This window comes from Cyprinus carpio, chromosome A21 (genome assembly GCF_018340385.1).
Source record: "Cyprinus carpio isolate SPL01 chromosome A21, ASM1834038v1, whole genome shotgun sequence".
In the NCBI taxonomy this organism is placed as follows: Eukaryota; Metazoa; Chordata; class Actinopteri; order Cypriniformes; family Cyprinidae; genus Cyprinus; species Cyprinus carpio.
Genome location: NC_056592.1, coordinates 20,369,259 through 20,394,585, shown reverse-complemented (window position 1 = coordinate 20,394,585; position 25,327 = coordinate 20,369,259). Strand labels below are relative to the sequence as shown.

The window sequence follows — 25,327 nt, the reverse complement described above, 5'->3', positions numbered from 1 at the left end:
AGCATCATTCTGACAGCGGGAGGGGGGCGGGGCTACGCAGCATCATTCTGACAGCGGGAGGAGGGCGGGGCTACGCAGCATCATCGGAGCTCGTTTTATTGTACGGCTGCTGATGCTGAGAGGTCGCGCTGAGAAATATGTAGGACCATGATTGCGGATTTGAGGTTTTGGCACATCGTGGCGGATTGTTTTTTAGGTAAGCATAGCTCTATTCTGGGCGTGTTTGAGTCGCTGCTGTTTAATCTGTGCGTGTGCGCCGCGCTTCAGAGAGCCGCCGGACAGACTGACGGGGATGCAGGAGGGCTTATAGAAATCAAATTAGGCTGAAATAAGGGCACGCCTAGAAAGCATGCGGCACTTGGTGATTATGGTTCGTCTCTGGTGTGATGTGTTATTATTATATGGATGTGTCCGTGTGAATGGGCGAGCTCGGCCTGCGCGCGCATCAGGACGCGTGAGCTTCAGCCTGCAGGCCGTGAGGACACACTGATGCGGTGCATTACAGATTATACACTCACACACGATGCTGCTCATGCCTAATAGCATCCATCTAATCATTTGTGGAAGGCCTAAGGCAGTGTGTCACATGACCTCTGCTACCGTGTCAGAATCACACATCTCAGATCTGTATGCTTGGACTGTATACTACAGAAAAATATTAAGAATTGTCTTTAGAAAGGAGCTGTGCATTATATTGCTATTCATTCTCACTTAAATCCTGCAGGACTGTGTACAGGATTCCTGTTGAGATTCCCATCAATTATAATTTGGCACCGGTATTTATGGGATTAAATAAAAATCAAATAAGATGAATGAAATGAAACTAAGATTCCCACAGTCCTGTTCAACATCACATAATTACATCAGAAAATCTCTTTGGGAAGATGTCTTTTAAAATCCATTTGATGTCTTAAAGGGGTATTTTACCCTTTTGGTGAATCAGGAGGAGTATGTGTTCTTAAAAGTCTACTGTTTATTTTGAGCTGGAATCCAACATTTCCATTTGAGAACATTTAGGATAGGAATTTCATAGGAAATTATAAAAAAACTGCATTAAGAATCCCTAAGCATTTTTAATAGGGACCCAGATATGATTCATAGGATGCAGGGAATCCTTCAGAAAATATTTCATTAGTGAACATCAGTACGGTGGCTCATTACATGATAATTATTTATAAAAATACAGTAGTTAAAGTTTAAAAAAGCATTATATTACATCGCTTTTACTCTATACAGTCCTATTTTAGTCTTCAGTATATTACAAAGAAAACAATCAATACAATATCAATAATCAATGTGTTCTACATTTTAGAGTTTTTGCTTTTATAATGTAAAATAGTAGCATTCTGTTAATATGGTAGCTGTTCAATATACTGAACTATTTAAAACATACTGGAATACTTAGCTATTGATTACACATATTACAAATCTAAATATATCTCTTTAATTTAAACTCTGAAAGAACAACCATCCCAAATTTAGAGTGTTGTCTGTATGATTTTGGATTAGCAGATTTTTTGTTGTTGGACATAACCAAGATTATTTTTTCCCTGCCAAATAGAGGCATTATCCCAAAAATCTATTTTACAGAAAGGAAATGACACACAGGTCTGCTAACTGGAGAAACTGTAATTTTATGTATTTAATCTCCATAAAGTTGAATGGAAGCACAACTAGCTTTTCGAATCAGTGCTATATTTTCAGACTTTTTGAATGGTAGACTATTGATCTGTAGGACAGAATTAGTGTTAATGACTGTTAGCTGTGGGGCTGAAGATAAACCCTTTGATACTGGATTTTGGGTTATTATACTGGCCTCCATTTCCAACTTCCTGGAAGCAGAAATTTTAGGATTTTTATGGGTTAAACTGAGCCATGGCTAGTGAACTGTGTGTTATTGTGTCTGTGGTGTCTGGAGTTTGGTGTCAGCGGATGTAAAAGTGGGTCATGATGCCAGTGTGTCTGTGCTTTAGCCTCATGCTATAGCAGTAAATGGGCCAGTGCAGCTGGAAGAGAAACGGACTGTAACGTCCCTCCAATAAACTTCAGCTCTTCCAGTAATTCCATGCCTTTCTTTATTCTACAAACTGGGCAACATTGCATGTTTTATAGTGCGGCCACTTCAGTCAAATGTTTTATTATGCAGTGTACTTATGTTAAGCATTTTTCTTGCCTATGAAGTTTTTCGTCCCTATTTCAGTCTATTGATTTGTCACATGTATATTTATTAGTGGCGTTTACTAAGGCAAGCATCACTTTAATTGTTAAGCATGCTTGTAGTTAGGGATTTTATAAACTTCACAGAATGGAACGAAATTAAAAACACACACCAAAAAATGAGTTTCTATTGTATCACCAGACTGTAGTGTATATACTGCCTCTGTTCACAATAAAATCAGACCACGTTCAGTGTAGAAAATATGCAACAAGCTCAGAAATGGTCGTTTGAGAAAACACCAATCCGTACGCAGTCACTAATTTCATCCCTTAAAACTCATATTTGATAATCAGAATTACATATTTCAATGTTTTGATTTCTCTTAAAATGGTTTGAATGTATTCTACACCTTTACCTCATTTAGTATACGTAGAACCATGAATATGCTAATTAGTCCCCGCCTCCACTCAATCACTGCAGCTCCACTTTCACTGTTAACTGAAGTAGGGAACGCTACATGATGGCAAGCGGCAGTATTGGATAAACCATGAAATGAAATCATGAAATCAACAGATCTGTCCGTGATTGGCTACACTGCTCAATGCTGCAAAAACACACATGCTGTAAATAGAAAGCTATGACCAGTGGAGATAATGAGATGAAAAGCCCCGCCACAAAGGTTTCAAACCGCGTTTTTGAGACTGTCATTGGTAAAAATGTTAAAAACTTTCACCACACGGGGTCTTTAAAAGACAAGCCATACCTGTGCAAGATAAATTCCCCAAACTGTAAGTTTTTAATATTTGATATATTTAAATCCAATTTTAAATATAAAAACTTTCAGCATTTTTACTGTTCTTTTGGGACATCACCAGTGTGTTTATGGAAGAAGTAATGAGCATGTCTGAGCTGAAATTGACAGCTGTGTTGCTGATGTAATCTGCATAAAAGATATAAAGTAAAAAATAAAAATAAAAAAAAACACCATAGAGAAACTCATGTGACTCACAGCACTTGACAGTATGAATGAATTTAAATTCTTGTTTTGTGTTGGTCCTTAAGAAAATTAACCATGGTTTTACTACAAATAAAACTGAAAAACCATGGTTATTGTAGTTAAACCCTGGTAACTGGAAATGAATCATGGTTTGGCGAAACTAAGGTATTTGTAGTAACACTGTAGTTATACAAATAGTAATCAATCCAGCAAAAAAAACATGGTTACCACACTTTTACTGTAATAAACCAGGGTTAATTTTCATAAATTTGAGCTACTCTCTCACATTTGGAGAAGTTCTATGTCTTCGGTATGAGTTGGTTTGGAACTGAGCTTATAATAATGTGAATATTCACGAACTATATACAGCAGCTAATGTAATTTTATGCAGCCATGGTAATTAGTGCTGTGAATGTGTCAGATGTGTTAGCAGACTGGGTTTTGCAGTAAATTAATGCAAAGCTTCTAGATGAATTTAGACAAAAAACAAAAAAAGGTGTTTCCCACTGAAAATATTCAGTGTGATAGGGTGCGTGTCCTATACTTAGCACACAGAAACACTTCCAGCGGAAACATTCAGAGGGGTTTATGGATGCAGAAGTCTGCGATAGAGCTAAATCAGACCAGATGACCACGGCAGTGGCTAATTTGGTAAGTCTGCAGACAGATGGAGAGGAAAAATCAGATTATTGCCGCACACAAATATATTTTTTAAACTTAGCACCCAGTGTGCTTTTATGATTCAGTCGTTTCTGGGTTAATATGGTATTAGTTATAGTGGTTTTATAGTGTGGTACAGTATGACACCGAGATGCTGCTATCCTCATGTAGACACTCATTCAGTCCTGAACTGCTTCTCTGAATATTGTCTTTCATGCATGTTTACAATGATTCATGATCACAACAACCTCTAAAGTCAGCATAATGTGCAAAAAGCAGTAGTGCATTTGAAGAAAACAGGTCTGTTCATTTTGATGAGGATATGAAGAAAGATATTCTAGATTTACAGTGTTGGGATGAACTGAGCTTCTCTGGAGGGACAGCGCATCAGTAATCGAATGGATTTAGCTGTCGAACATTCAGAGTTTAATCAAAATATCTGCCTGACATCTAAAGCTGTTAAATCACAGACTCTGGTGGGCAGAAAGATTACGCAGTACAAGCTACATAACCAAGATTATCATCCTCTGCCTACAAGGTAGTAGTAAACAGATATACAGTATGACATGAGAGTATGTTACAGTAAGTAATTATGCACGGCTTATAATAATAATAAAAATAATGCACTTTCATCTTGAATAAAGGAAAATACTTCTATCCAGTATTTTATCAGATGTTGAAATAAATGAAAGCTCTTAATTTTACTCAAAATAAATACATTTAAATGAATTAATACATTTTCTTTTACTAGCCAATGAGTGAAATTATACTGTACTATACTTCACTGAAACATGTTTATCACACTGCAAACATATAGATGTTCTTATTTATTGAGAAGCAAAATGGCAAAGTCTTGTTTTCTGAATAAATGATCAAAATGAAGTGATTTTTTGCTTAAAACAAGTCATTTCTGAGTAGTTCTTTAGGGTGACATTTCAGGTAATATACAGCATAATTTTAAGCTATTACAGTAAATTGCATTTTTATATTTTATTTATTTATTAAAAGCATGAGGTTTTGAAGGGCCTGACCGTAAATGTAAATGTATTGTGATTTTGTTTTTGGTCAATTTTTACCAATTTATTGAATAGCAGCATTGCCAAAGTTACATGCAGCGATGTCACGACAAAGCACTTTTTCATTATATTATTTAAATATTAGACTACAGGTTGCCTTAAATGTTGCATTTAGGTTTTATCCTCTATAGATTTATATAATTCATTTAATTTAATTATTTTTAATTAATTAAACACTTGGATATAATTTAAACAATGAGGAAAATGATGAAAAACACCTCTCTCCCAATCTGTGTCCTCCTCACTGTGAAATGTGATCGTTTCAGTTCTTTGCTCTTATGGAAAATGGCCAGAGATCCATTTTAGATCTGTTATAATCAATGGTGCTGTCTGCACTGGCATTGTCTACTAAGGCAATTTTGGCAGCATTTCTATTTTGGATGCAATGCACAGCAACTCCAGCCAATTTATTTTGCTTGTCTGTCTGGAAATAAAAGATTTTTTACCAATAACGTATGTGTGAGCTGCCTGCTATGTAGTATATATTTTAGTCCTTTATATTTAAGTACCTTGTGTTAAAGACAGATTGTGATATTTCTGGTCTGTTAAAAAGACTGCTACCTGCCAGACCTGCAGAGAAAGTGATGAAAGTCCTGTTTTGGGTGGGTCATAAAAAGCATTTTAATGTTTTGCTAATTGCATTTAATATACATTTAAAATACATTTTAATTTAATTGTAAATAACTAGACATGTGCCGATATTCGGTAATGCGATATATCGCGGTAATGATTATGCACGATATTGTTATCAATGGGCACTTTAAAGTTAACGAGAATAATTATATATACAAAAATTCAGAATTTGGAATGCATTTTAAGAATACTTTTCCCATCAAACTAACTGGTCAAAATGCACAAAACCGTTGTATGCTGCTTTAAAAGACGCCGATGTGAGCTCTGATTTAAATCTGAGCACACATGAGAATGGAGGAACACATGAGAGACGCGATGAATGAAAGTACATTCACTCTCTGACAGCAGATGGCGCTAAACTGCAGAAACTGCAGCCCTTACCCTGGAAACCCCATAAAAAAAACAGCTGTTACTTTCTAAACATTTAATTGGAAAATAATTTTGATCATATTTCTATATTTTTCCAAATGGGGACTACATGCTCTAGATATGGTTTGAAAGTCTTTTGATTCTTCATTGTTCATTAACATTTTAGGGCTTCATTATTTAACTGCCAATTGTTATTCTGAACCCATTCATTAATCTTAGAGACACGTGGATTCAAATTAAGAACCACATTGTCCAAACACTTTATTTATTGAGCTAACATGAGCTAAGACTTAATTTTTTAACAAAGATTCAGTAACTTCTGTAGCAAATGTTATTATTGCAATTTTAATGCATTTAACTAAGGTTAACTAATGAGGTCATTTGTAAAGTGATACTCATGGGTCTTAAAGTTCAATTGTACATAAAATCTTTTAACTTTAAATATCCCTATGCCTTGTATTGCTATATTGTAGTTTAAATGCTGATCTTTTGTTATAAGAAAACAAGTTTTTGCACCTGTTTTATCTACTGCTATTGCAGCTTTTTGAAATTTAAGTTTCTGACCGTGATAATACCGCATTGTCAACAAACACAATCAATGGCACAGTAAAAATTTGTAAGTTGCAATCCCTATAAATAACAATGCAATGCTAAGTTCAAGAAACGTTTTAACTACAGTGCTGCAAGTGTTTTATTTTTGCCTCAATGACATAACTTTAAAGTGAAGGGTGACCTTTAAAGCAGAATCGGTCCGAATCTGACGTTTACATGCTTTTGGTTGAAATATGTCCGATTTACAGCACTTCTTTTAATCTGATCGAACCTTCACATGCTTTTGGTTGAAATATGTCCGATTTACAGCACTTCTTTTAATCTGATCGAACCTTCATGCAGTACGAGCTGAATCCGATCGACTGAGAAGGTTTTTAAAGTCAGACCAGAATGTCAAAGTAGTTCACCCCCAAAAAATGAAAATTTGCTGCAAATATACTCACCTTCAGGGCATTCAAGATAAGTTTGTTTTTGTTTTTGAATTGGAAGAGGTTTGGAGAAATTGATCATTCCATCACTTGCTCACCAATGAATCCTCTTCAGTGAATGGGTGCCGTCAGAATGAGAGTCTTAATGATGGATTTGTTTCTTTTGGCTTGATAAAACATTAACTGATGGACTGGAGTGGATTACTTGTGGATTATTTATCAGCTGTTTGGACTCTCGTTCTGACGGCACCCATTCACTGCAGAGCATCCATTGATGAGACACTGATTTCTCCAAACCTGATGAAGAAACAAACTCACCTACATCTCAGATGGACTGAGGGTTATAAATTTCCGCAAGTAAATAGTCTAATTTTAGATGGCTTTGTCAAATGCTTCATGTTGTCTTGTTCCAGAAGCACGTCTTATTTTGCCCTGATAACTGTCTTATTTTAGTAGTTTCAGGCGACTGCTGTGTTGTATTGACAGCTGCCAGATGAGCTCCAGAAAGACAAGCATCATTCACTCTTAATCACCATTATGCCTCATCATAATTGAAATCTTTTACAATCATCCTAGTGCCTCTATATGCTCTTCTTGAGTTTACATGTCTGACTGTAGAAGACTCTTGCAGTGTGCATGGCTGTGAAGCGTGGTTAAACACTAGTTTATGCAGTCAGCAGCTCAGATTTAGTATCTAAGTGCTTCTGTGAGACAGCATGTGTGTGTGGGAGAGCGCTTTGCTGCATGTGTTGTCAAGGCAACTCATGGCTGTGCTGTCAGTAGCTTGTGTAAGTTGATTGTTCATCTGTCATACTTTATAATTAAATGCTGGGTCAATAAAAAGTGGTTTATTATTAATAGTACTAGATAGTGTTTTATTCAGGTGTTTTTTGTTATGAAACAGTCCTTTGTAAGGAAGGGTGTTTAGAAAATAAATGTAAATAAAATAAAAATTCGGATAACTTTAGCTTATTCTTCTACACTAAAAAAAAAACAAAGGAATGTGATGTAATACCTACTTTTCCATTTTTTCTGCACTATTAATAAAACAAAGGAATGTGATGTAATACCTACTTTTCCATTGTTTTTCTATATTTCGGCATCTCACGTTTTTAGACACAACGATGCGTTCTGTGTGACATTCATATGTGCTTTATAATTATTAATAAACAGCTAATGTGCTAGTAATATGCATGCTAATAAGCAACTAGTTAATACTGAGAATTGCTCCTTAAACTAAAGTGTTGCTGAAGTCATGTCCTCTTAAATGTCCTGACCATGTGCACAGCTCACTCCACTACATATCTGACACGGTTTTGCATCATTTGAGAAAATCATGGCTGATTTTGAAATGACGCAATAAAAATATTGTTGTCAGAGATGCTGAATGCAACAGAGCTCACATACTGTATATACAGTAAATCATATTCAGGTAATACATACAGAACGTTTTGTGTTTATTTCACTCTTTCGTTAGATTAGGATAAATTTTTGCCATTGAAATGACACTCACAAATGTGTCCCAATTAACCTGAATTCACCTGTATGTAATAATTAATATTATTACGAATCATAATTAATTATTACTCATATTTTTATTATCATGTGTGGGTGTGCAGGGAAAGACAATCCATACACAAAAGGCATTCGAAAAAAGTTGCAAAATAAATGATAAGACTTCCAAGACTTCAGAGTTTCCTTCATATAATAAAAAATGTGAAATCTGTTGATTTTAACAAAAGGACACACAGAAGTGGCTGAAATCATAGCATGACAATTTAAGTTTACAAATGTGCATAGTGTTTTTGTCCTTACCCTCGCTGTAAATGTTTCCGTGTACACCCCCAGGTTTTCTCACTACAAGGATAATGAGGAAAAGACGGAGCTGGAAACGTCAGTGTAACTTGAAGTGATGGATAATAAGAGTGTTTGAGGAACCCCTACATCTGACCCAATGGCAAAGGGCGAGAAGCCTCAATCTCGTCGAGAAGCCTGAAGCGCTCATCTCTTCCTTACAGGCAGCCAATGAAGATCTCAGGTCCAAATTAACAGATATTCAAATTGAACTGCATCAAGAAAAATGCAAGGTAGGTAACAGCATGTACACATTCACCTAGTGTTTCTGAAAGGCCAGAAGAAAACAATCTCTCCTGAATTAAACTGTAGCACATGTACAGTGAACTTTCATAGCCTTTGCTGAACATTTCTGACATTTTTAACCAGTGCACGGCTTCGAAAGATCAATTTCAGCTACAGAAAATCAAAAGCTCCGTCTCACAGTTCATTTCAAAAACATTTTAAGACAGAGATGCCCAAACCAAGCCTGCAGGGGAAAGTTGATGAATTCTGAAATGGCCCGTCATGTACTAAAGCACAAAAAACAAACAAACAAAACAAAACAAAATATATATATATATATATATACACACACACACACACACACTGCTGTTCACAGGTTTGGGATCAGTAAAATATTATTAATATTTAAAATAACAGTGTTCTATTTTATGAACTTAAAAAAAACAAATATAAAAAAAATATATAAAATAAAAATATTACTAATATATAAAATAAAAAATACATATTTTTGGGTTACTTTCAAATGTTTTGGGTATTTCTGGGATACCCAGCTGTATTTTCAAATCGTAACAACCCAGTGTTCAGTGTTTTGTAGATCCTGGGTCAAATGTTCAACAACCCGAATATTAATAAAAATCTCAAAACAACTATATTAATAAAAAATTTTTTTTTAACCTTCATGATTTCTCTTCAATAAATAAAAACCATAAAAAAAAAGCATCGTCTTTAGCGATGAATCGATGCTTCGACGGTAAAAACAGCATTTGTATTCATTTAGAAATCTTTATAAAATCGTAACCACTGTACAGTACACTACCTTTCAAAGTATTGTGGCCTGGGGAGCAGGATTTTTTTTTTTTTCACCTTTAAAGAAATGTCACGGTTTTTTCGCGTGATGGAAAAGCCTGTGTTTGCATAAAATAAACGATTTATATCGTAAAGATACAGTAAGACAAATTTTTTTTATTTTGAAATAATCAGAATAAACAGATTCCCAAAAATGTTATAAAGGCAGTCACAACAGTATTTTCGGCTACACTGAAACGCAGGGGGGGTCCTCAGCCGTAGCATGATTTCGCCGAACACGACTCTAGCTCGACACTGAACCAGCGCTGCGCGGCTTGAGTTATGGTGAAAACAGAAACCTAATAGACTTTTTATAACACAGGAATTATTCTGTTTATTTTTACTTTTAATGTTTGTTAAACAAGGTTGTATTGGGCAATAAATTGTAGGAATATTTCGATATTATTACTGTTTTACTGTTTGGTTTTTTTTTTTAAATCAAAGGATTTTCATACAACCCTGTGGTGAGCAGAAGATCTTTTTTAAAAGTTTCACATTTTCAGTTAATCAGTGTTATTTAATTAACTTTTGTGTTTATAAATGATAGTAGTATATAAAAATGATAAATATAGTATCTATATAATCAACCCATTATATAAATTATAAACCACCCATTTGCCTCACGTAGAAGCTACGCTAATCTCATTAGTCGCATAGAGTTTGATAATGAACTTGATATGATTGTCATGCCGCACTCTGTTTAGAACTGACACTTTTATTGTGATGCCAGCCTTACCGGCACACCTGGCAATAATCACTGCGATGATGCCATGATCAGCATCTTCGATATGCCACACCTAGTCAGGTAATAACATGGATTATTTTTTTAAAGGAGTAAGTGCTCACCCTAACACAGTGATTTAGTGCAGATGGCACTTGCACATGAACAATATTATGAGAGAAACAGGCCTTTTGTGAACATAGAACATTCAGTCTTAGGGACATCTCCGGTGGAGTTCATCTCATGAAAAATTGGGGACTCCCCCAAAACTTGCGACATCTGTGACATTGTGCTGTGTGATAAGTGCACATTTTTTTTTTGGCCTTTTATTGTGGCCATTACATGTATATTACAGCTGTATAATAAACATTTTTTAGGTGCTGATTTCTGCAGTACCAAGCTAACTAGTTAAACTTGCTGTACCATAACTTTCCACACGGAGCCTTTTTAGGTGCTGATTTCTGCAGTACCAAGCTAACTAGTTAAACTTGCTGTACCATTCTTGTTCACCTAGAACAGATGTTGAATAAATGCATATCCACGTGACTCATTCATGAACTAATTCCTGCAGGTGACCAAGTTGGAGCGAGAAAAGGTGCAGGAAGGCAAGCGCATTCGCGAACAGGAGCAGCATCGGCACACGGTGACGCTGACGGAGCAGCGGGCTCGCTGGCACGAGGAGAAGTTAAAAGAACTCGCAGCTCTGCGGGAATCGCTGACACGGCAGCACGAGCAGGAGTTAGCGCGTACCGCTAAGATTAAAGAAGGCGAGATCCAGCGTCTGCGGACTGCGCTCAGTGCGCTGCGCGACGGCAGCGGCGAGAAAGTGCGCACTGCGCTGACGCTCGAGGCCCGAGAGGAGGCCCGCCGCTTCTTCGACCAGGAGCGCGTCAAACTGCTGCAGGAAATAGCGGAGCTAAAATCCTCCAAACGGCAGAAGGATGAAGCACTTAATACTGTGATTTTAGCCGACAAGATGAAGGCAGGTGACCTGCGCACTGAACATCAAGCGCACCAGGAGCAGATTTCCAAGATCAAGTGGGACAGTGAGAGAGATGTTCGTCGATTGGTAAACCATCGTTTTTATTCTTAATCTGGAAATATCAATAATAAGTTCTGTTGTCCATTAAGCAAACATGGAAGATTTTATATCACATACTTCCAGGAGGTATCGACATTATAAGTATTATATACCCCTTCATTATATAGACCTTTAGTGCCCGCATAATGATGTACAATGAAAAAAAAAGTGTATGGTAAACAAAAGAAACATTTCAAAATAATGGAATAATGTTTATATACCAAATTACTAAAATCGCTTTTTACCTTTATAATAAACTGACAACCATCTTAAAGGAAAATACTACTCGCCCTCAAGCCATCAAAGATGAGTTTGTTTCTTCATCAGATTTGTAGAAATGTATGTGCTCTGCAGTGAATGGGTGCCGTCAGAATGAGAGTCCAAACAGCTGATAAAAACATCACAATAATCCACAGCACTCATCTTGGATGGCCTGAGGGTCATAAATTTTAAGCAAATTATTATTTTTGGATGAACTATTTCTTTAGAAACATAGAATTAACAGTATTTTGTTGTAAAATTACATTAAATTTTAAATACGCTAGCCTTTGGGAAAAACTCTTTGGTGGACACGTGGCCTAATGTTCATTCATGTTTATTTTGTGCTATAACTAGTAGTAAAGATGAAGAGATGATCGGTGGTGATTGTGTTCTCACGCCAAACATCATCGCATCGCTGACAATGTGCCAACAGACCAGCAGGCTACTTTTGAAACAAAGTCTCAGCTTTCAAATTTTGTAATTTTTTAAAGAAATTCAAACAATAAATCTTATGTTTTGGGCACTTTAGTGTGACTGATCGCTGCAAATAATTATGTGCACGGATAAATCATTTATAATACATACTTCAACACTCTGTAAAATAATTACAATTGTCATTTTTGATTTCAAGGTGACTTTAAAAAGCCAAACCCTGACCCTGTAGGTTAACCCGGCATGACCTTTGTTAAACTGTGCAGGTGGATGAGATCAAGGCAAAGGACCGGACGATCTTTGCGCTGGAGAAAGAGCTGGACACAGCGACAGGCTTCGTGCAGAAGCTCCAGCTGCAGAAGGATGTGCTTGATGAGCAGCTGTTTCTGGTGAAAGAGGCAGAATGCAACCTGGGTAGCCCCAAAAGAGAGATCCCTGGCCGCGCTGGAGATGGAGCAGAGCACTGTGGGAGTCCGGTAAAGAAACTAGACTTGCGAATCCACAGATACACGTGCAATTCCACAAATGCACATGCGAATCCATAGATGTTCTTGTAGTCTTGTAGTGCAGTCTTAAACACACAGTCTACAAATTAAAAATGAGATCAGCATAAATTATTGCTGTTAAAAGAACACATTTCTGTTCTGCAAGCACACAAACACTAATGCATGTATGTGATACTCTGCTAGTACTCTGCCAGTGTAAATATGGGTTAATACCTTAAACATTTTATATTAGTGCATACATTTTCCTTTATTATGCAATGTACAGTACGTGTGTGTGTGTCAAGTTCGGAAAATGTGACAGGTATATCTGGTGCATGTGTTTTAGGACATGAGAAGAAACCAGAAACGCATGAGTGAACTCAAAGCCACCATTCATAAACTGGAAGACCGCAATTCAATCTTACTGGATGAGAGGAACGAGCTGGTATGTTTCGATGTCATTGATGTTGTTTGCATAGATGCTTCCCGGAAACTAAATGTCGCAGTGAAGGATAAAAATGCAATGCCATCCGTGGAATTGTTGTTGGTTTTTACAAGACAATTAAATCCTCAGCACGCATCTTCTTTTATGTGCAGTCTTAGAAACATTTCTCTTTTTATGTCTGTCGGTTATGAATAATTAACACTGAATTGCTCCTCTCAGTTGAAGCGTGTACGAGAAACAGAGAAACAGTGCAAGCCGCTACTGGAGAAGAACAAATTATTAAGTAAGAAAAATGATGAACTCAGCCATTCCCTTCAGAGAACGGAGGACAAACTTAAATCCATAACCAAGGAGAACCTGGAGATGGTGGGTTCCTCTTTATTTCCTAATGTCTGACCAAATTTAATCTGCATTTTAAAGTTTTTAGTTTAATGGATGATTAAATCTAATGCATTTCTTACCGAATGCTAACAAAGCACAGAAAGGCATCTCAGCGTTGCTCCTATATTTGAATCTCACCACAAATGTGATGTTTGAGCAGATATCGGTGTTGTTTTAATCAAGCAGCTGTATTGAACTTTGAAAGTATGTTTTTTAAATGCTCTGTCACTCTGTGTTGTTTTAATACTGACAGTTTTTAAAAATAAGATGGGCGTTTTGTTTCAAGATCACATAATCACGTATTGTTTTGAAGTATTTTTACATGTATGTTTACCACTAAACACTTGTGTTCGGATTACCCCAAGATAAATGTTTAATATTATAATTTGTGACCCTGGACCACAAAACCAGTGTTAAGTGTCAATTTTTCGAAACTGAGATTTATACATCATCTGAAAGCTGAATAAATACTGTAAGCTTTCCATTGATGTTTGTTAGGAGGACAATATTTGGCTGAGATACAACTATTTGAAAATCTGGAATCTGAGGGTGCAAAAAAATCTAAATATTGAGAAAATCATCTTTAAAGTTGTTCAAATAAAGTTCTTAGCAATGCATATTACTAATAAAAACTGAAGTTTTGATATATTTACAGTAGGAAATTTACAAAATATCTTCATGGAACATGATCTTTGTTTAATATCCTAATGATTTTTGGCTTAAAAGAAAAAAGGATAATTTTGACCTATACAATGTATTTTTGGCTATTGCTACAAATATACCCCAGAGACTTAAGACTGCTTTTGTGCTGCAGGGTCACGTTTGGTAAAATAAATGCTATAATCTAAGTATTTATGAATGTGAATTCACCATCTCTCAGATGGACAGGAAATACTGAGTAAGGAATTCACAAATGCTTAATTTTGCCCAATATAAGTGGTTTTTATTTTCACATGCTGGGGGTTGTTTTAGCACACCGTATGGTAAAAGTCAGGTAGTGTCCCCATAAAATTAGCTTTGAATGCATTTTGCGTGGCACAGTTCCTCATCTTGCAGGCTCATCCTTAGTGTTAGCTGTAGTGTTAGAAATGGCTGGATTTCAGTTTTTCTGCTTTTAAATTTTACATTAAGTTCAATGTGTTACGAGCAATTTCTGAGTGAACATAGTTTCTACACCAATTTTGTTTTCAATGCTGTTGTATTCTTACTGTTTTGTTGTATTCAGAAGGAGAAGATTACCTCCCATCCTCCACTGAAGAAACTCAAGTCTCTGAATGATCTGGATCAGGCCAACGATGATCAAGAGATTGAGTTCCTCAAGCTGCAGGTCCTCGAGCAGCAGAGCATGATCGATGAGCTGACACGAGTGAGTACTTCTCAAAAACACGAGCCAGGAGTCACAGCAGTGAGCACCAAACACCCATCTATCATATCTTTCTTATGCATGTTTCAGGATAGAGAAAAGCTCTTGAGAAAGAAGAGGCATAAACGAAGCAGACCTATAAAGGTGAGGGTTTTTGAAAGAGTGAAAAAGGTATGTTTCCATCCAAAGTTGTGAACTGAACTTGTGCAAAAAAAATTAGAATATCGCATAAAACATTTGTGAATAAAGCACAGTTTCCATCCCATATATTGAAGAGAACCAAATCTTCACTTCCTGGAAAGTTCTCAAAGAAACTATAAGAGTGCAATGTCATAGTAATGTCATCAGTTAAGTCATAATGTTACCAAAAAGGCAACTAAAGCTGCCTTAAATCTGTGCATGCATGTAAATATTTGTTATATATATATATATATATATATAAAACAAAAAAATTAAGAAATCAACAACATTTAACTTAAAATATACATCTTAATAAATTTCAGAATATAACAAAACAAAAAAGGGGGAAATCAATAACTTGTAGCTTTAAGGATTCATCTACATTTAATTTAGAATTTAGTGCTTGATAACTTTATTCAGTTTCTGTTTATTTCCTACTTGGTGAAGGGCACAGGTAGCTAAACATGATATTTATTATAATGGGTTTGTGTGAAGATTGTTTTAAGTTCATTTAAATCAGAAGTTATTATTTTTTGAAGTTTAATCAGTGTTAAAATGTATAGCTCTCAATTATACTGTAATGTTGAATGGTTAGTAATTAGTTAAATATTAGGAAAAAAACTATTTCCTAGAGACATCAGTGATACTTGCCTTCAGTCATAAAAAGATGCCATTAAACAAATATTAAAAATACACCGTTCTTTATGTTGTTTCTACATTAATTTGAAGACTGAATGTGAAATTATTGCAATATAAAACTTTAATGTTCGGTTGGATTGATCATGATTAATTTCAGAAAATGTGCGATTAATTAGTTTTTTTGTTTTTTAGCGATTGACAGCACCAAATCATTCTGATGACACACTTCAGCTCAGGCATTTCATAATGACTAAAACAATATTTTAGACAGCGTGCAATGAGATTAGTCTGCAAATGAGTCCAGTTATCCAGTCACCCGATCTGTTAAGACAATGTCACGTGAGTTTTTTGTCGTGTATCCAGGAATTTATTTAGTAAATGGGTTTCCATCGTAGTTTATGCATGTTTTGTTACCGGATTTAAAAATGTTTTTTTTTATGCACATTTTAAGATTTTTAATGCATCTTGGTGCTTCCATTCAGTGTTCTTATGCAATACCCCAAAATTTGTGGATGCAAGCATTGCTACCGTTACAGTATTTTCTCCAATCAGCATTCAAAACATTGCAGTAGGTTTTTTTAACTCTTGGAGCAACCAGCCACACTGGGGTTCAGAGTATCTGAAATTCCATGAAAAGGTCCATATTTACCTGGAACTGCTCTTGTTGTTCCCTGCGCAGAGGCATATTGTTGTAGACACATTCTATGGGTATGATGAAGAGTCCATGGATTCAGAAACTTCCTCTGTGGCTTCCCTGCGCATGGATCGAACCCCGGCTACTCCAGATGAAGACTTAGACGAGGTGAGCATTTAGCAAGATTATGGATTTCCTTCATTTCTCAGTCAGGATACCTGTGTTTGATGCTGTTCATGTTCATTATTTCTCATAAACTTTTTTTTGTTCTTGAAGGGTCTGGCGGCTGAAGAGTCTGAATTGCGCTTTAAGCAGCTGACGCGGGAATATCAGGCTCTTCAAAGAGCCTATGCCCTCCTACAGGAGCAGAAAGGAGGTGTGCTGGACGCTGAAATGGAGGCTAAGGTATTCCTTAAATGTGACCCTGGAGCACAAAAGTATATTTGTAGCAATAGCCAAAAATAAATTGTATGGGTCAAAATTATAAATTTTTCTTTTAAGCCAAAAATCATTAGGATATTAAGTAAAGATCATGTTCCATGAAGATATTTAGTAAATCTCCTACTGTAAATATATCAAAACTTAATTTTTGATTAGTAATATGCATTGCTAAGAATTTAATTTGGACAACTTTAAAGATTATTTTCTCAATATTTAGATTTTTTTGGCACCCTCAGATTCCAGATTTTCAAATAGTTGTATCTCAGACAAATATTGTCCTCCTAACAAACCATACATCAATGGAAAGATTATTTATTCAATCTCAATTTCAAAACAGTGGTTTTGTGGTCCAGGGTCACAGATACTGTCTGTGCACAACTGGTTATCCATTAACATAACAGAAATGAGGTAAAAGACTTTATTTATTTAAAAGATTTATTACCTCTTTCAAAAATACACACACATACAGCAATATAAATATACCTTTTAATTTAATCAACATGTTTTTAATTTCTGAATGGAACTTTATTTTGGTATTCAGATGTTGGGGTGGTACAACTATCCTGATGAATGAACTGCCAAAAAGAAAGAAAAATCCTCATCATTGTTATTATTGTTAACTAAACTAAAACTACAATAAAAAAAAAATAATGAGATAAAAATTTAAACTTATATCATTTTTGCTCATAAGCCAAAGTACTAAAATAACTAACAATAATAAATAAAAATGTAATAAATACTGTCTAGACATTTAAAAAATGACTAAAATACAAAAACTTTAAAGTAACCTTAAGTGAAAAAGAAACTATACAAATAAAAACGAATTAAAAATATGAACAAAAATATATTAATGGTATTAAAATAACACTGATCTTCATTAAATTTTGTCATTAATCACTTACCCCTTGTCGTTCCAAACCCGTAAAAGCTTTGTACGTCTTCGGAACGCAATTTAAGATATTTTGGATGAAAACCGGGAGGCTTGTGACTGTCTCATAGACTGCCAAATAAATAACAGTGTCAAGGTCCAGGAAAATATGAAAAGCATCGTCAGAATAGTCCATCTGCCATCAGACATGCAATCTGGGTTATATCCCTCTATATTTTATTGAGAGGAGTACCTAACTTAACTCAAGCTGATTGAGCCATCTCTACCATCTGGTTGAGGTATGTTATGCCAAAAAAATCCACTAGATGTCAGAGTGTCAATCAGCAGCACTACATGGATGTCAGAAACAACTTCTTACAAACAAAAAAAAATCTCTCACTCCTGCCATGTCAACTGTTCTTGGTGAAATTTTGCAAGGTAAGCATATTTTTTTGACATATTACACTGCAAGAGCCCTAACTTTACAAAATGATGTTACTTGGTGCCATGAAAAAACTTTAGTATGTTTGTAATAATTTTTCAAAAACGTGCTCAACCAAACGGTATTTTTTTTGAAGGAAATAAGCTAATGTTTTCAATCGTCCATTTTATTATTTTACATTCTAGCTATGAATATGACACAGCTATTGTTATGTCTTCGTGAATATACTGAGATAATTTCTTAAGTGTGTATTTTTTTGCCACTTGGATATTTTTTGAAGGAAATATAATGAATTTTTTTTTTACAATTACTAGATGGATGTCAACAGTTTCTATGGTACAAGAACGCGCTCTCTTTAGGCCCTTTTTCTAGAAGACTCTGATGCTGATCTCAGTGATGTTGATGACCTGATAGAGGATCCGGATTATCAAGAGGTAGCTGGTGAGGGTTCTTTTGAGTCCCTGGATGAGGATGATGCTCCCTTAACAAGCACATTGTCTAAAAATCTTCCATGTAAGAGAAGAAGAAAAGGAAAACACACTCTAAAAACAGTTTTCTTGAAGGAGCCAGAGGATACCCCTGGCTCAAGTTCCCCCTCAGGCCCACACAGTGGCACAAGAAGAATCTGGAAGCATGAAGACATTGATGAATTCCAGGTCACAGAATCAAGATCTGAACCCCCTGTGGTTGTACAGACACCCTTCCAATACTTCAAAATGCTCTTCACTGATGAGATGATTCAGCATGTTCTCATCATACCAACCTGTACTCCGCCCAGGAGCTGGGGGATCCAATCAGGACCAGCCCAGAAGAGACTGAAGATTTTCTTTCCATGCTACTCTTTATGGGTGTTTTCTATCGCTGGAGGATTACTGGCAGCATGAGTCACGCTTCAGTGTGATAGCTGATATCATGCCAAGGAAGAGATTCCAGCTGTTACGCAGTTATATTCATTTCAATGACAATCAGCAGTGCAGTGAGAATCCAGATCCAGATCGATTTTACAAAATCCGTCCACTCTTTGACATGCTTCGCAAGCAGTGTCTCCTGATACCATGCACTTACAAGCACAGTGTGGATGAGGTCATGATAGGATATAAACGCACAAGAGCTGGCTCCCTCCGCAAATATATTGGCAATAAACCAGACAAGTGGGGTTTTAAAGTCTTCTGCAGAGCCAGTTCATCTGGCATCATCCATGACCTGCTGATGTATCAAGGGGCATCCACATTCTTCAGTGTCGCCCTCAGTGAGGAGGAGCAGATGCTACCTTTAGGAGCCAAAGTGGTGACAACACTATGCAAAACTATACAACAGCCACGCCTCCTGTTTTTTTACAAGCTTTAAATTGGTTCAGACCCTGTATACCTCCTTCACATCGGCACTGTCCGACCAAACTGCACTGGTGGAGCTCCTTTGATGACAGATAGAGAGCTGATTAAGAGAGGGCGTGGGTCTTGTGACTGCAGGGCTGCTGAAGGGCTGATTGCAGTAAAATGGTTTAACGACAAGTGTGTCAACCTTTTAGAAATGCCAGTGGGATCATGCCTCTTTCAGCTGTCAATCGCTGGTGCAAATAGTCAAAGGAAAAGATCACTGTCCCATATCCATCACTCATCCCTGCTTACAGTGAGCATATGGGTGGGATTGATCTTTCTGACATATGTACAAGGACCCCAGCCAAGTAAAGAGATGGTACATTAACATCCTTGATCTGTCCATTGGGCGGTGGTCTAACAAGAGGGACTGTGGCCTACTAAATGAGAAAGCAGTGCCTCTCAAACGGTTCCGCCTGCTGAACCCAGGTCAACAAGCCTGCATCCAAAGTCGGTCGAACATCAGCGCATCCAGTCTCCACCACCACCAAAGGCACTACATCAAGACCCTCACTCCCAAAACCGCAACCAGATGTGCGATATGACAGCTTGGGACATTGGCCACTACACTGTGACAAACGGGGGCGGTGCAACTACTGTCCGAAGGGTGTGGCAAGATGGAACTCTCAAAAATGCAATGTTTTCCTGTGCTTGAACGCAAACCAAGAATGCTTTGCAGCATACCACCAGAAATAAGTGGGCTGGGGTTCTCTTGTTCAGGAAGCACTCGTGCTGTTGCACCATTTCACATGTAAGAGATGTTTTACAATCCCTAGTGTTTTATGTTGTTTGAAATATTTTTCAAAATTTTCTCACACAACACACAACATCTCTTTTACAAAAAACAATAAAAATATATATAAAAAAAAAAAAAAAAAAAATCCTGCACCACCAACACACTACACTGTGTTTCTTGAATAATAAAAAAAGCCTAAAATGCCATTATATTAATATATTTTGCTTTTTTTTTTTTTTTTTTTTTTTTTTTTTTTGAATGCAGAAAGAATGTAATGTCTTTGGTTTTGCTACTTTTAGTTATTTGTGTTATTTATTTCAGTTTATTGTTAAAAACATGAAAACATAATTTCCTGTGTTAAAATGAAAACCTGAAATATTTTATGGCATATTTCAATAAATAAAGAAGATTCAATAAACAAAACTATTTTATTTTGATTATATTTTTAAATAAATTAGTATTATAGTTCATATTTTTTTCTGATTTTCATAGTATGTGTATGAATTATGGTACTTTTACCATAAAGTGACATATTAATCATTTGGTAGAGGCTGGTATTTAAAAAATTATGGGATGTGTTGAAAAAAAAAACATTGAGTGTGGTAATTAGCGACATGAGATAAGAAATGCAAACAATTTTTTTTTCAAATGCCTTTTTCTTGGTGAGGCAGCTAAAGGGATATAAAGTGACGGGAACACTATTGATAAGTGAAGAAAACAAAAATTGCACGTCTGATGGCAGATGGAGTATTCAGATGACGACTTTCACACCTTTCCTGGACCTTGACACTGTTATTTATTTGGCAGTCTATGGGACAGTCACAAGCCTCCAGGTTTTCATCCAAAATTTCTTAAATTGTGTTCTGAAGACAAACCGAGCTTTTACGGGTTTGGAACGACATGAGGGTAAGTGATTAATGGAGTATCCCTTTAAGTAGTTTAGCTTGATCTTTAATTATCATTTTTTAGAAAAAAATAAGCAGTTTTGTCAGAATTATAAACATTTGAAAACCTTTTGTCAGTCAATTCCAAATCATGTGCAACCAACATGAAAAATTAAAATACAGTATGTATACAGTCTGTCATATAGAGGATCCCTTATTATTATGTGTCAAGATCAATAAATCTGATAAACTAGGGTTCAGACAAGTGCCGTGTGCCATATATATATTATATATACAGATACAGAATATATACAGATTGTTTGAAAACTAAATGGCAAAACCCAAGAATTTCAGTAACACTTTAGTTTAGGCAAACATTGTCACTAGACACAAGTTGCTTATTAGCATGCATATTACAAGCATATTGGCTGTTTATTAGTACTTATAAAGCACATATTAATATCTTATTCTGCATGACCATATTTGATATAATTCTACCCCATACCTAAACTTAACAACTACCTTACTATCTATTAATAAGCAACAATTTTAAGAGTTTATTGAGGCAAAATCATAACTAATAGTTAGTTAATAGTGAGAATTGGTCCCCAAACTAAACTGTGACCTTAATTTCATATATATCGTACAAAACTTCTGCTCTCAAATGTTCATAAACATTATAAACTACTGCTGGATTTGATAGTTTTCTTGTCTTTGCAGGCTCAAGAGCAGCTCCAGGCAGACGTTCAAAGGTATAAAGCTAAAATTGAAGACCTGGAGAAAGAGCTCGCTTTAAAAGGACAGGTAAAGTCTTTTACTATTATTGATGTTAGTGCACGCAGAATTTATACCCAGTGACCTGTGATTTACATTTGAGCACGCTCTAGAGTGGTATTCATCCTGCTGAGTGTTTCTCCATGTTTACAAACTGATTTCACTGAAGGACAGTCTGATTCTCATCATTCCTTACAGGACTCCAGATGGGTGGAAGAGAAGCAACTGTTCCTCAGGCGCAATCAAGAGCTGCTGGAGAAGGTGAGGGAACACGACGAACAAAGTAATCAGCTTTGCAAAGTAATGCATTGCAATATAGAGTTACTCCCTACAAAACTTTTTATGGAAAGTAATGTTATGTTACTTTTGTGTTACTTTTTTTCATCTGTGCTGCGCTTGCCTACTTGGTTTCAATATAAAAAGTTATATTTTTTTGCAAATGTAAAGGGTCTTTCACATCAAAAGTGAGTGAAATAAGCCTCAGGCTGAAGGAACTGTAAATTCATGTCTGTACAGTAGAGGGCGCAGCTCAAACAATCCTTCTGGATTACATGAAGAATAGGACGCAGGGGAAGAAAGTTCAGCACTCTTCAGCACTGAAAAAAATGCAACCCAAATGTCATGTTTATCTGAAGTCACTTTTGGATATTCGTATGGTTGAATCGGATCATCGAAGGCTAGCAGGATCTGTGCAGCATCATCTGCAGCATCAGTCAGGTCACATTTCTTCTGATGTTTCTTCACCAGGTTGAAAAGTCTGAGAATGAAAACGGAAAGCTGCAGCAGGAACTACAGGACTCTAAAGATCAGAGCGAACTCTTGGAGTTTCGCATTCTTGAGCTGGAGGTTTGAGCTCTGTCCACAAATCACTGTTAAACTTCATAATAGTTCACACAAGTTTGTGAGTAAATATGCAGTTGAATTTACAGCAGGTTTTGGCTGGCGTTTCAATTGGTATCCAAGTTTTCTTCATGTGTATTTCGTGACGTGAAGCCTTATTTGTTCTTAAGACAAATACAAGCGGAAGTTTCAGTTTATCCTGTTAAGATTAATCCTAACTTAACTTATGGTAAAAATACTTTTCCAATGAAATACGATATTTATTAAAGAAATAAATACATGTAATAATTTTATATGTGAAACATTCAGAAATTATAAAAAAAAAATTAAAAGGTAATTGTGACTTTTTATCTTGCAATTTTGGGAAATATTTTTTCAGAAGACATAATTGCGAGACGTAAACTTAGAATTCTGAAAAAGAAGTAAAAAAATAATAATCAGAATTGAGAGTTTGTATCAATTTTTTTCTCAGAATTCTAAGTTTATTTATTTCTGTTTTTTATGCCATGGAGTAAAAAATTTTAAAAAAGATAATTGCAACTTTTATCTTACAATTTTGACTTTTCATTCTTAGAATTGCAAATTTATATTTCACAATTCTTAGTTTATATAGAAAAATTATAATTCTGAATGGACCTTTATTGAATTTATCTCCTTGAAAATTACCTTTATTTATTTATTTAAACTATTGTGCAGGAAGCAAACTTCCATAAGAAACTGTATTTTAAATGAACTGCAATAAATAATGATAGAATACATAGACAGTTACATTTGTTATGGTTGACATGACATTTATGAAGATTTTTGACATTAACAACATTGAGCTCTGCACACAGAGATGCACATTTTAGATCAGGTTTATTTTGAAGAGCCATTAACTAGTCATTTATTTATATAATGTTTTTTTTTTCTCTTAAAATGTTAAAGAGTGTAAATGTCAGTACAGATGTATAAAAATGATGCTTTAAGGAAGCAGCCTGCTGTAATGAAATTGTCTCCTGTAAGTGTGTGATGTGTGTTTGCTGTGATCCGTCAGGAGCGTGAGAGGAGATCGCCTCCGTTTAACCTTCAAATCCATCCGTTCTCTGAGGGAGTGAGCGCGCTGCAGATCTACTGTATAAAGGAGGGCGTGAAGGTAAATATGAAATCATAATCTGGCACTTTGCTTTCAGTAACAGTGAGAGCTTGTGACACAGATCTGCTCTCTACAGGACGTGTGTATACCAGACCTCATCAAGCTGCTGGATATACTCGGAGATAACGGGGTGCGTCACACGTGTGTAATAATCTAGTCAAGTGGATAGTGTTTAACGCTGATAATACAAACCTGAGACTCAATGCACAGTACAGAGTATTTGTTTATGGTTTTATGCAGAACTTGAGGAACGAGGAGCAGGTGGCCATTATTCAAGCCAGTACCGTGCTGTCGCTCGCTGAGAAGGTACGTGCTTTCCTCAGGTTATAGATAAGATATATATATTCTAAAGAGGCTTGTCTCGAGAATAAGAGGACTCAGGATTTTGTTTCAAGACCAGAGCCGTGGGGAAATTACTAAATTGTTTACTTTTGTGTTTTTTAGAAAAGAATTGAATTTAGTTTGCATCATTGTTTAACACTGTAGCTGCTTTGAAACAGTCTGTATTGTATGAATCGCTGTGGAAATAAAGGTGACTTGTCTGATTTGACATCATTACTGTGACTGATGTAAAATTTCCTGCTTCAGATGCACTCTAGCTTATTTCTTTTGAAATTAGAAATGAACAGGGGATCATACAAATGCCCACCAAATTCAAGATAAAAAAAGTAAATTGTATCAAATTTTTTATATTGTAACATTTGATATAATTAAGCAGGAGAGATGTTTTCACAAATATAAGGCATGATTGCATTCATAATATTGATTTTATACAAACGTTCAATACACAAGAAGTTAATTAGACAGTTTTAAACACAGTTTAAGCACACATTTTTGACAATAGTTCCAAAAAATCCATAGGATAAGGTTTCTGAGCAGCACACAGCAGTGAATGAATCAGCCGCTTCGAACGAATCAGTTGAATCAATGATTCAGTGACTCACTCAATAAGTGATTTTCTGCCACCTACTGGCCGGTTTCATCTTGATAGTATCTTTATATTTACCTGTAATCAAAGGTTTACTTTTAAAACATTAATCTTGTGGCATTATCTATGCATTTGTAATTTTGTCATAAATGATTTTTTATTATTTTATCAAGGCATTTCTTGGTCAATAAATGTGGATCTTTCAGATGAATTTTAAAAGTGCTTTCTGGTCTTGGTCTTGACTCGGTTTCAACCGACCCCTCAAAATCTAAGACAGATTCCGGTCTTAGTCTCAGTTTAGGTGGTTTTGACTACAACACATCAATGAATTACATTGATTTCATGTGTGTGTGTGTGTGTGTGTGTGTGTGTGTCATTCAGTGGATTCAGCAGATCGAAGGCACAGAAGCAGCTCTGCATCAGAAGATGATAGACCTGGAGCTCGAGATGGTACAAACTACTAGTCTTATTATTTGTACACTA

The 25,327-nt window shown here is 35.9% G+C and overlaps 1 protein-coding gene and 1 long non-coding RNA gene across 2 annotated transcripts in view; both read left to right on the top strand.

The window, feature by feature from the left end:
* Window positions 1-60: 60 nt before the first annotated feature.
* LOC122134703 lies at window positions 61-8,836 on the top strand. The gene is made up of 2 exons (XR_006153055.1): window positions 61-196; window positions 8,722-8,836. It is a non-coding gene; the product is annotated as an uncharacterized LOC122134703 (long non-coding RNA).
* A 4-nt stretch (window positions 8,837-8,840) lies between these two features.
* Window positions 8,841-25,327, top strand: part of LOC109046148 (janus kinase and microtubule-interacting protein 2-like) — a gene marked incomplete at its 5' end in the record, with an annotated part of 25,746 nt that continues 9,259 nt past the window's right edge. The window contains 16 exons of the mRNA XM_042711515.1: window positions 8,841-8,960; window positions 11,091-11,588; window positions 12,560-12,769; window positions 13,125-13,223; window positions 13,443-13,589; window positions 14,830-14,970; window positions 15,058-15,111; window positions 16,466-16,588; window positions 16,697-16,825; window positions 21,888-21,971; window positions 22,140-22,202; window positions 22,689-22,787; window positions 23,818-23,916; window positions 23,993-24,046; window positions 24,157-24,222; window positions 25,226-25,294. Of these exons, the coding sequence (XP_042567449.1) occupies window positions 8,841-8,960; window positions 11,091-11,588; window positions 12,560-12,769; window positions 13,125-13,223; window positions 13,443-13,589; window positions 14,830-14,970; window positions 15,058-15,111; window positions 16,466-16,588; window positions 16,697-16,825; window positions 21,888-21,971; window positions 22,140-22,202; window positions 22,689-22,787; window positions 23,818-23,916; window positions 23,993-24,046; window positions 24,157-24,222; window positions 25,226-25,294 (2,055 nt within the window). The remainder of the gene's footprint in view (window positions 8,961-11,090; window positions 11,589-12,559; window positions 12,770-13,124; window positions 13,224-13,442; window positions 13,590-14,829; window positions 14,971-15,057; window positions 15,112-16,465; window positions 16,589-16,696; window positions 16,826-21,887; window positions 21,972-22,139; window positions 22,203-22,688; window positions 22,788-23,817; window positions 23,917-23,992; window positions 24,047-24,156; window positions 24,223-25,225; window positions 25,295-25,327) is intronic.